Below are 12,359 nucleotides of genomic sequence, written 5' to 3'. Positions count from 1 at the left end.
CACATAAAAACAAAATTGCCATATACATTCACAAATACGTTTTATTTTTTACATTATAACAATATCCAACACATTTTCTTTAGATAAAACGAAATTTCTTACATTTCTGTCTAAACGAGTCAAAATATTTTTCTTAAGACTGCAAAATAGCACTTGCGTAAAGTTTATATAGCTTTATACACATACAGGCGACAATGCCGTAACTTTGTTAGCAACAAATGCAAGTCTATTGGAAATTGTAAAGGTCAGCCAGAAGCAGATTATATATACAGGGGCTCTTACAGACGACAGGCTAATGAATACATGCTACCCCAACCCCCACCAGAGCCAGTAACCACGGCTTCACCAAAAGAAAGCTTGGCGTGTAGGTTACACTTACTCACGCAAAGCAGAACAGTGCGAGCAGAACCAAAAACACTGGGGGAATAAAGAGTCGACTGGCAAAAATCTGAACATTTCAGAGCGTCTGTAGTCAAGGTGTTGGACATATTCTGACTTGACACAGATGTGCGTTTCAGGCAGTTGATACAGATACAAGTTTAAAAAAAATAATAAAAAAAACATGATCTCGAGTGTCTGGAAAATATATAAGATAGCAAATGATATCATTTTGTAAAATGAGCACATTTGATAACTACGTAATTACTATTATAGTCAAATAAAAATGTCAACATTCAAAGTACTCCTCTCTCAAAACTGTACTGGTCATGAATGTACAAAACAAAGTACTTTGATAAGGCATTAAATGCAAAACATTAGTAGTCACGATGAGTACCTTCTTTGGTTTGCTGTCCTCCTGTGAATACAAAGCACTTGACTCCAGTGATTTCTGTCATGGACACTTTTTCTTTGTCAAAGATGGCCCCTCTACAGCCGTCACTAATATGCAGTTGCACAAACCATTAACAACTCTCTTGCCAATATTAATACAGAATGTATCAATACAAATGTGGTAAGATGATATCAATGACAATTCATTAAATTATAACCTGGCAGCCCTTTCATGCCTTGTACCTTCTTTTTAATATGATGATTGGAGAAAAATATCATGACTAGTGTGTAGATCTACCCTGCCACTGGTATGGGAATCTGTGGTCATACATTGAGTCAATTGGCCCTGTTGATGATATGTGTACTTTAGAGAGAGTGCTGAAACCTTTTTTTAAGAGCAAGACGAAAAGGGTGCCAAAGTGTGTGTGTGTGTGTGACAGTGAGACACCATGGATCCTAATGTGGGAAGCAGTTTGGCGTTGGGCTGTTCATTCTGTGATGCGGGTTGGGGTGCTGGGTTGGTTGAGGCCCATGGTTTTACACATCCAGCCAGCAAAGTCCACCTCCTCCACCTCAGCACGCTTGATAAACGTGTGGTTCTAAACAATAACAAAACAGCAAACGCAAGTTAGTTAATACATCAGAATTAGTTGATGGCTAATATCGAAAGGGCATGTACAGTAGAGGTAACATAGCCACAGTGGTCGCTTTAACGCAGAATTTAGGCGTTTTTCCACACACAATTATTTTAGATAAAACGCATAAGAAATATATTGCTGCCTTTTGTCAAAGTAGATCTGAAATGCTTCTTATTGTAATTTCTGCTCGGCTTCAGATTCATTTTGTGATTCAGTTGCACTTCTCCACCGGATGAGAAATCTTTGCGCTCATCATCAGACCAATCAAATCCCTGCATTCTCTCACAGGCATTCCATCAGCTGACAGTGCTTTGACTGATGTGAAGCTACTTTTATCCAATAATTTTCTCTTTGTATTTTTCTCTGGTAAAATTATAGATTAATTTAAAGCAAAACATTAGAAAGAATGTAGCCAGCTAAATGTCCTATGACAAACATTAGATATGCTGGCCATGTATCATTTTTTAAATAAAAAATAAATAAAAAAAACTCATTGTAAACTAATTTTCTTGTGTGGCTCCTAGCCAAAAAAGCATTGCACTTCTGTTGTCATCTAATGAAAATGAAGCAATTTTCTGCCGAATCTGTTGCACTAGCGTATTTTGTAGGTTACTTTCTAAATGTAATCCATTACAGTTACCTATCCAAAATTGTAATCAGTAACGTAACTTTTAGATTACCCAAACTCAGTAACAATCTTATTACATTCCATTACTTTTAGATTACTTTCCCCTTAAGAGAGTAATTAGAAGACAAAAATGTATGTTACCAATTGAAACACATCTATTGCAGGATAAATCAATGTTCAAGTTTACAAGGCTGGCCATATGTTAAATTCTACTTTATGGGTTGGTTATGTAGGATTCTTCTAACCCATCGATTTCTACTACATATAATAATACGATTAAATTATATCTTTACATTAAAAACCCATCCATCAGAATTCCAGTCATTCCAAAAAATGTTATACCCCTTGATCTTCAAGAATAGGACTTTGAAATATGGAATTATAGATTAGCCAAATAGTTTTACCTGAGCATAACCCCAAAACTAAAGACTTATTAGCCAGCCCTACTCTGTTGTTTATGATTTTGTTGTTATGGAGGACTGATTGGGCTCATTGATTTGAGTTGAAAAATAAATGCTGCGCTCATGGAATGGCATGCTTTGAACATTACTGAAAAGTGGTATTTACATGTGAAAAATGAATGCTGCATTTGCTATAGGCCTATTTAACTTTTTGTTGGTGTTTTGCTAAAAAGCTGAGGGATGGGCCTGGAGAAATGTAACCACTCTCAAATTAATAGACAGAGCTATGGATGCAAGGACTGTCATTTATAAGTTATATTCTTCAAGAATCAATCTATGGATGGATATATATATAATTTACAAGTCCAAAAATGGATGCAGCAACTACAGATTGCCCCTTTAAGTCTATCAAAAGTGTGTGAGTTTGAACATGTGTCCATTAGGCCAATGGATTACATTTTTTTATCAGCATGAATTAGACTGAGCAATGAAAGCCCCACTTTTATTCCATAGGCTGGGATCCGCACTGTGCAGCTGTTGCAAGAGCGCATTTTTCAGACTGTCCACTGGTTTAAAAAAACAATGATTGATAAGCAGCTTAAACTTCTTGAATTCAACCATTATTGGGTTCAAATACATATTTAGATTTGTGAACAGCCATCCACAACAGCCACAATCCGTAAGGCGCAAATAGCTAAATGAGAGAGCAGCAGTGTGATTCAAATGTAGATATCAATAAGTGATATCTGTATCGCCGTAGACTACACCACTGCTGTCATCCTTACCTCCAAGCGTTTATTCAAGTTGGATAATCTTTGGATGCCGACAGCAGTCACACCATTGGAAGATATAGCTTGGAATGTAGCCTACAAAAGCCTATTCCTGCTCTTTTCCCGCAATCCATCAAACCAATTTGGTGTGACATCAGTGTTCTCTGACTTTCTGACTTGTGGTCAGACATACTCAGGTGGAATAAACTTACGCCTTTTTTCAATGCTGATTTGAATGTCATTGAGAGAACAGAAGTGTGAAAGGTTTGCAAAGAAAAATCTTTCTGAATTTAAAAGTAATCCTCGAAGAAATGATCTAGTTTCTCCAAAGTATCTGTAATCTGATTACAATATTTTTGCTGGTAACGTAACGGTTTAGTTACCGTTTTTGTAATCCCTTACACGTAATCCGTTACACCCCAACCCTGATTGTAGTTGCAAGCCCCTGATCACTTTATTGAGAAAAAAATGGGAAAAAAAGACTTGACTTTCAATATGAAACGCAGGTGAAGCGGTTTAAAACACATATTCTTTTGAATGTCTGCATATTACAAAATGCAGATTTCTGAAAGCTAATAGGACCCCTGAGCCAATTTGAAAACTACTTACCATCAGCATCTTCAGGTCAGCTCTCTCCGCTGGATTCTTGATCAGACTATTAACACAAACAGTTGATCATCTCTATGACTCCCGAGAAATCATTAGAAAACTCAGCAAAGAGAAATAAAAGAAAGGTTTTCTCCACTATGAAATATGTTTTTCTCTAAACCCTCCAGAAGTTCTTGGAGTAGGTTAGTTGCACAGGGAATCACAATAAGCATTTTGCTGACTTTACCTAATATAAAGTGATTCTCTAGAGGTGAGAAAATGACCTTTGAATCTAAGTTTGTTCCATATTGCTCTAGGCTCTGCCTAGTGTATACAATAATTCACAAGATGTGGAGAGTCCACACACAGCCACCAAACAATCATAGTAAACCAACTGGGGATTCTGTCTGAATGCTGACAATAAAAGGTCCTGAGGTAATAATGGGCAGTATTATTATATGATGAATGCTTGGGCTCACCATTTTGTCACAAACTCCTGGAAATCGTTGGTGAAGACACCGAGTGGAAGCCTGGGAGGAGGCTGGGAATGAGGAGAAGGTGCGCAAGACAAAACTCATTTAAAATAACCAGAGCACACGGACAAGGAGAACATGTAATAAGGAGAATATAAATGTGGAGTCAGCAGTTCATCTGACCTCATTGACAATGTAGTCCAGTAGCTCAAATATCGCCATGGCAGGTCGACTGTCCATCCCATGTCCTGAGGAAGAGGACAATATGGAGAGGTATTTAGACATCGTAAATAAAACATACCATTTTTTTGTAATTATTATTTTTTTGCTTCCAGAATACCTTTTATTGAAAAGCAAAAATAAATGTGTTTGAAAAGCAGTTATATAATCTGTGTTGTAATATTGTGTGAGAAGAAAGGGCTGCAGGTGTGTTCTAACCGCTGACTGGTCGTCCTCCTGGTGGTCTGGGGAGGCGGTTGGAGGGGGCCTGTGGTTCCCCCTCAGCTCCATCCTGTACTGGCCGGCCAAAGATGGCTTCCAGCTCCTTGGCGTCAGGCGGGGGGATGGGGTAGCGGCCGATGGCCAGCTCCACCAGGGACAGGCCCATGCTCCACACGTCTGACTGCACAGAGTAGTGTGTGCCCTGCAGTCTCTCCGGCTGTTGAGGAACACATGCACGTCACACCCAGAGTGGGCCAAGTGGGCGGGCAGCTCTGTGCATCGCTCCCTCCAGGTGTCTGGGGGAAGGGGACAGGGCTGGCAGCGGCTGCCTCCGTGCGACACAGCCCTCTACTGGGTACGGCCTCAGCTCTTGGCAAGGCGGCTTGGGCAGGGGAGGGAGAGCTGACTCACCGACATGTAGGAGCGCGTTCCCACGAAGGAGTTGGCCATGGAGTCGATGAGTTGGCCACTCACGCCAAAGTCACACAGCTTGATCTCCCCGCGCGAGTTCACCAGGATGTTGGAGGGCTTGACGTCTGCGTGGCAGAGCAGGGAGGGTGGACAGTTGAGTTGTCAGAGAGCGAGAGAGGGCCAGAGGCCCAGACCCAGCAGCCCCTTCCCCACTTCTCTTTGTCCCTCTCCCTCTACCATGCCAGACACCTCACCACTGACATTTCACAAAGCCACTGATTCTGCTTGCTAGCATGGACCGCAACATTTACATTTGAGACCATACAAACAAGCCAAATCCTCCTCAATCCCTCTAGTCTGGAAATATTCTCTCAATAATGGGGTGTAGTAGACCTGCTATCCATCCTCTGAGGTGACCCCTCCCACTTCAGAGGAGACAGAGGGGCAAGTATGAGAGGTGGCGTGACAGAGACAGAGGGAGGGGGCTGCAGGGTGTGGCTGCCATGTAATCACATCGGAGAGCGTGTAATTACTGACTGGGCTCCTAGACAGCTCTGTCTCAGCCCTGCTGCCTAACACCACCACACCCCAATACACCATGGAGCTCAGCTCCGCCTCCAACTACACCCCAACACACCAGAACCCACCCCATCGGCTCCACATACATCACCATACACCAGAACCCACCCCATCGGCTCCACATACATCACCAACACACCAGAACCCACCCCATCGGCTCCACATACATCACCATACACCAGAACCCACCCCATCGGCTCCACATACATCACCATACACCAGTGCCCTCAACTTAAAAAACTGTACACCACAACGCTCAGCTCAAAACACGTCACCACCGTCCTCGACTTCAGAACAATAGACACCAGAACTCCTCAGCTTCAGATACACCCAAACACACTATAGACATCACATTAATTAATTCCATCCAAATCAAACACTATCCAGGGTCTCAAACCATATCGTTAATATGCACAAAAACACACACATTCTATATGGAGAGCTGTCGCTTACCTCTGTGCATGATCTGGTGCTTTTCCCGCAGATAGGCAAGTCCTCTGAGTACCTTTAAAAGTGAGATGCAAACATTTTATTTAACACAACATATAATAACCCACACTTCCTGGACCTGAAATCATACAAAGACCAGCTGAGTCCATAGATACATCCATACAGGATATCACATCAAAAACACACACACAGTGTGAACGGTGAGAACAGTGAGGTCTTGCATGTCGAGCTTCCTGTGACTCCTGATTATCATAATAAAAAGGAGAAAAAGCAGTCCATTGAGAAACAATAAGAAACTCCTTCCAAAAGGCCCAGTGCAATCCAAATTCAGTTTTTTCCTATCATATTGTACTATTTCCTGATAGTTGCTGGTTGAAAATACAATTTACACAGGACCTAATCAGCAGGGTTAAGGTAGAGTTTTGGTTTGCCTGGTGTTATAAATTAATAGAATACCATAGACCACAAAGAGAGTTCCAAACCTCTCTGCCAATAACAGCTAGTTTTCAGGTTATGTCCCTCCCATTAGGCCCCTCACTCAGGCCACTCAGACATTCCCAGCAAAATCAAATCAAATGTTATTTGTCACATGTGCCAAATACAACCTTACCATGAAATGCTTACTTACAAGCCCTTAACTCTTTCTTGAACTGCATTGTTGGTTAAGAAAATATTTACTAAATAAACTAAAGTGAGAAAAAAAATCCCAACATAAAAGTAACACAAGAAGATTACATAACAATAAAGAGGCTATATGCAGGGGGTATCGGTACCGAGTCAATGTGCGGGGATAAAGTTTATTCGAGGTAATTTGTAAAGTGACTATGCATAGATAATAAACAGTAAGTAGGAGCAATGTAAAAACAAAGGGGGGGGGGGCATTTGATTAATTGTTCAGCAGTCTTATGGCTTAGGGGTAGAAGCTGTTAAGGAGCCTTTTGGTCCTAGACTTGGAGCTCCGGTACCGCTTGCCGTGCGGTAGCAGAGAAAACAGTCTATGACTTGGATGACTGGAGACTTTTACCATTTTTAGGGCCTTCCTCTGACACCACCTGGTATATAGGTCCTAGATGTCAGGAAGCTTGGCCCCAGTGATGTACTGGGCCATACGCACTACTCTCTGCAGCGCCTTACGGTCAGATGCCGAGCAGTTGCCATACCAGGCGGTGATGCAACCGGTCAGGATGCTTTCGTCAGTGCAGCTGTATAACTTTGACGATCTGGGGACCCATGCCAAATCTTTCCAGTCTCATAAGGGGGAAAAGGTGTTGTCGTACCCTCTTCACAACTGCCTTGATGTGTTCGGACCATGATAGTTTGTTGGTGATGTGGACATCAATAAACTTGAAACTCTCGACCCGCTTCACTTCAGCCCTGTCGATGTTAATGGGGGCAAGTTCGGCCTTCCTTTTCCTATAATCCACGATCAGCTCCGTTGTCTTGCTCACATTGAGGGAGAGGATGGTGTCCTTGCACCACACTTCCAGGTTTCTGACCTCCTCCCTCTAGGCCGTCTCATCATTATCGGTGATCAGGCCTACCACTGTTGTGTCGTCAGCAAACTTGATGATGTTGGAGTTGTGCTTGGGTGAACGGGGAGTACAGGAGGGGACTAAGCACACACCCCTGAGGGTCCCAGGTGTTGAGGATCAGCGTGGCAAATGTGTTGTTGCCTCCCTTACCATCTGGGGGCTGCCCGTCAGGAAGTCCAGGATCCAGTTGCAGAGGGAGGTGTTTAGTCCCAGGATCCTTCAGCTTAGTGATGAGCTTTGAGGGCACTATGGTGTTGAACGCTGAACTGTAGTCAATGAACAGCATTCTCACGTAAGTGTTCCTTTTGTCCAGGTGGGAAAGGGCAGTGTGGGGTGCGATTGAGATTTTGCCATCTGTGGATCTGTTGGGGCGGTATGCGAATTGGAGTGGGTCTAGGGTTTCCAGGCATGGTGTTGTTGATGTGAGCCATGACCAGCCGTTCAAAGCACTTCATGGCTACAGACGTGAGTGCTACGGGACGGAAATCCTTTAGGCAGGTTACCTTCGCTTTCTTGGGCACAGGGACTATGGTGGTCTGTTTGAAACATGTAGGTATTACAGACTCAGTCAGGGAGAAGTTGAAAATGTCAGTGAAGACACTTGCCAGTTGGTACGTGCATGCTTTGAGTACATGTCCTGGTAATCCGTCTGGCCCTGTGGCTTTGTGAATGTTGACCTGTTTAAAGGTCTTGCTCACATCGGCTACGGAGAGCATGATCACACAGTCGTCCGGAACAGCTGGTGCTCTCATGCATGCTTCAGTGTTGCTTGCTTCGAAGCCAGCATAAAAGGCTAAACATTTGCTTGCTAAAAAGGTATTTTTATGGAAATGTATTACAGTAATGTAGTAATTGTTACCCAGAAATTATTTGATAATAATTGCATCGGGCCTTTAACCACATGGGAAGGGAGCAGAGTGCATTTGATCACAGTTGTGACATACTGTGAAGTTGTTGTGTTTAGAGCACAGATGGGCAACTGGCCCGCGGATCAATTCCCCCACAAGTTGCAATTTCGAAATGTGGTTGTGCATTAGTAGTTTATATCTTGTTATGTCAGCTACTCAATTGGCCTGTGTCAGCTAAACCTTTTTAGTTTGGTAATTTGTGTTATGGCCAGCCATCTAAACCTGTAGGAATCATGGTTGTATTACCGACCGTGGGGCTCTCATTGCTTTTGTTAGTCACTCCGGTCATCATATTAAAAAATGCAAACATTTGTCTCCACCCTATGGCAATATGTGTAGAATTGCAGGAAATGTGGTGTAAAACTGAGAAAGAAAATTCTCCACCCCATGGCAAAATATATAGAATTGCAGGAAACTTGCTTTAAAACGAGATAAATCTAGACATCTACAAAATAAACTCAAGTACCACTGAATGAAGCACAAATAATACACAAATAAATATTTATTATGTAGTGTAATACTCACTGCTATGCTGACTTTGCCCAGGATCTCCTCAGGGATTCTCTTGGCTTCCTTCAGTACCTGATCCAGAGAGCCTCCATCCTGTACCCAACAGACCACGGCTTAATGTCTGACACACACTGCTACTGTACACGCTCTGCATTTTGTATTGTTTTGTCATACAGTAATACACAACAGCTCCAGGTGCATGACAAGGTATATCGTAACAACCACTGCAACACATCAATTTGTTAAAACAAAGTTACAACTGGTTTGTTAGTGTTATACCACAGGTCCTACTATAAGCACCATTGCAGTCTCAAAACCACTCACAAATGTTCATACTCTCAGCAAAAATGAGAATTCACACATCTTCCTTTTTGCCATGGACCCCCCCATTGTCTTCCAACAAGTTGCATCATTCCAGCATAATGTTAGTTCAATGACTAAGGTAAATCAGACGCTCCCCCTCAACTCAAACCTCAGTCTCGCTCACTCTTACCATGTGCTCCATACAGATACTGATCTCTCCATCGCTGTAGAAGGCCCCGTAGAAGCCCACGATGTAGGGAGAGTTACACTCATGGAGCACCTGCAGCTCTCTGATTATCTGGTTCCTGATGGCAGGCTTAATCTCCAGGTGGATGAGCTGTGGAGGAGAAGAGAGATCAGATAAACATCCGAATAATCTACTGCTCATCTAGAATAACTATCAGTTTCACTGTCATAAACCAACTTAGACTTGTGTGTGGCCCTGGTTTCGTTCAACAGCTGTATGTCTCAGTAGTGTAGTGTAGAGCTAAAACTCTGGGTTTGGAGAAAAATGTCAAAAGTACATACAAGGTTAGACTCACCTTCCGGGCCATGACCAGTCTGGAGGGTTTGTGGCGGACCTTGTTGACCACTCCACCGTTGCCAGCGCCCAGCTCACATATGGGGTGGAAATCATCATCTTTCAGCTCACCCACTTGGGCTTTCTGGGTGAGGAAAGCCTCCAGACGTTTCCTCTGCTGTTCATCCAAATCTAGCTCGCCTAGTTTCTTCTGTAAGGCCTCCAGATTGGCTCTAAGAAGGAGATATGCATGGAGTGAGCATGGCACAGATCAATATTAAACAACCATATTCTTGACCATTTTCCTGGGGACACATTTGTGTTCTAGCCGAGCAGTACCAGATACGACTGATCACTGAGCCCATGATTGGTTTGAATTAGGTGTGTTAGGCTAGTGTTAGGTAGGTTAGTTTTGGCCTGGAACTAAATTGTGCAACTACAGTTCCCGGAATCAACATTTGCCTAATATCAGTACAGTACATGCCCTTAGCCCTCCTTGAACACTCACTCGGACGCAGCATCGATGGTCGTGGAGATGGACTGCCCCTCTCCAATGGGCGTGATATTTAGGGGAACGGGTCTTCTCTTCGGAGCCATTTCGATATATTTGACAGTGCACTTGACGACTTTCCAAAGCAAATCAGTATAAGAATTAACTGATATTTCAAAGTTGTTCTAAAACAGCAACAGGGGTAAATGTTGCTGGTGGTCTGTGACTTAACGTTAGCTAAGTAACGTTACTTTGCGATCATGGCAGATAACTGTTTAAGGACAATCCCTAATGCACGTCACCATCAGGTCAGGTGCATTTGACTAACGTTATTTAGACAGCTAACTTAACTAACTAGTTAACGAGTACATAATATTTCACAAACAAACTAGCTATAACAGTAACGTTACACTAGCAGTATTTCTTACACAACACATTAACGTTACTGTTCCTTTCGATTCTAGCCTAGCTAGCAAGCTAGCTGCTAGGCGATAACTAGAACCAGCTCCCCTACGAAAATCGTGTGCTGCGTTCCTCAAATCGGAGCGGCCCTCGCCACTCAGGTCTCACGGAAAGGACAGCGGCGGTGGTTGACAGGACTGGTCACTGACCGAGGATGGTTGGCCTTCGAAGGTTTGGGGGGGTGCAGCGGTGGACCTTCCCTATGCAGCCGGGTGTGAAGCTTGGTTGCAGAGAAGGGTTTCGGCAGAGACTGAAAAGGAAGCGAGACACCCCACTCGCAGTTTTTTTTCTTCTGGTTTAATGGACCCAGCTGCTATTGTATTGGTGTCTATGGGAGACACACCCAGTTAAGTAGACCGGAACTGATTTATTTTTTCCAATGATAAACGGCATGAGTGAACTATCTTTGCTTATGGGGTTTCTGTACAGGAAACAGAAACATGTTCGTCACTAGTTACCAAAGCCACAAAGTCATAAACCCCGCCTATAACTAAAATGTATCTTATTAAATGTTGATTTTAAACCTAACCTTAACCACACTGTTAACCTTATGGCTAATCCTAACCTTAAATTAACATGTAGCCAATTTTGACGATGTGGCTGTGCTATCTGGTGTAAACCCAGCAACGTGGAGTCTTCCAAAAATCGCGAGACTGAGCTATCATGGGCATAGCAATTGAACTATCGCCAGGTCTCTCATGATTAGCGACCTCCAATGGAAGGTTGTAGAAATTACAATCAAGCCGTTTTCTACAACGAGCAACTCATACTTCAGTTCAGACTACAAACTTACTTCACTTTTCAAAAGGTTTGCTTAGATTTTTGTTTCATTTTAGTATTTCACCTCTGAAAGTCTAAGCCTGGGGGAGTTTTTTTTTACTAAGCTAATATATGGCATTGTTTTAAGATGGTCATACAATGGATCATTTAGCTATCTGTTTTTGAATTTTATGACCCATGTAGGTATAAAAACATACAGTTGAAGTCGGAAGTTTACATACACCTTAGCCAAATACATTTAAACTCAGTTTCACAATTCCTTACATTTAATCCTAGTAAAAATTCCCTGTCTTAGGTCAGTTAGGGTCACCACTTTATTTTAAGAATGTGAAATGTCAGAATAATAGTAGAGAGAATTATTTATTTCAGCTGTTATTTCTTTCATCACATTCCCAGTGGGTCAGAAGTTTACATACACTCAATTAGTATTTGGTAGCATTGCCTTTAAATTGTTTAACTTGGGTCAAACGTTTTGGGTAGCCTTCCACAAGCTTCCCACAATAAGTTGGGTGAATTTTGGCCCATTCCTCCTGACAGAGCTGTTGTAACGGAGTCAGGTTTGTAGGCCTCCTTGGTCACACACGCTTTTTCAGTTCTGCCCACAAATGTTCTATAGGATCGAGGTCAGGGCTTTGTGATGGCCACTCCAATACCTTGACTTTGTTGTCCTTACGCCATTTTGCCACAACTTTGGAAGTATGCTT

At 42.6% G+C, this 12,359-nt stretch overlaps 1 protein-coding gene across 1 annotated transcript; it reads right to left on the bottom strand.

Moving 5' to 3' along the window:
- Positions 1 to 25: 25 nt before the first annotated feature.
- On the bottom strand, positions 26 to 11,295 carry LOC115192626 (dual specificity mitogen-activated protein kinase kinase 2). Its single transcript, XM_029751347.1, has 11 exons — positions 10,432 to 11,295; positions 9,946 to 10,156; positions 9,594 to 9,740; positions 9,116 to 9,193; positions 6,154 to 6,205; positions 5,122 to 5,246; positions 4,708 to 4,927; positions 4,453 to 4,517; positions 4,276 to 4,337; positions 3,818 to 3,863; positions 26 to 1,370 (listed from the first exon to the last, which is right to left on the bottom strand). Exons 1-11 carry the CDS (start codon positions 10,518 to 10,520, stop codon positions 1,260 to 1,262), a joined length of 1,206 nt encoding a protein of 401 aa, XP_029607207.1. The 5' UTR covers positions 10,521 to 11,295; the 3' UTR covers positions 26 to 1,259.
- Positions 11,296 to 12,359: the final 1,064 nt, after the last annotated feature.

The sequence above is a fragment of the Salmo trutta genome, chromosome 4, assembly GCF_901001165.1.
Source record: "Salmo trutta chromosome 4, fSalTru1.1, whole genome shotgun sequence".
Taxonomy (NCBI): domain Eukaryota; kingdom Metazoa; phylum Chordata; class Actinopteri; order Salmoniformes; family Salmonidae; genus Salmo; species Salmo trutta.
Note: the sequence above shows the minus strand (reverse complement) of the source record. Positions and strands in the feature narration are given on the sequence as shown.

Excerpts from the sequence above, each read along its gene's own strand:
- LOC115192626 (XM_029751347.1), bottom strand. The coding sequence starts at position 10,520 with ATGGCTCCGAAGAGAAGACCCGTTCCCCTAAATATCACGCCCATTGGA. Across the intron at positions 6,206-9,115 it reads TGGGCAAAGTCAGCATAGCA|GTACTCAGAGGACTTGCCTA; the intron begins GTGAGTATTACA and ends TCACTTTTAAAG. Across the intron at positions 1,371-3,817 it reads CTGACCTGAAGATGCTGATG|AACCACACGTTTATCAAGCG; the intron begins GTAAGTAGTTTT and ends GTTATTGTTTAG.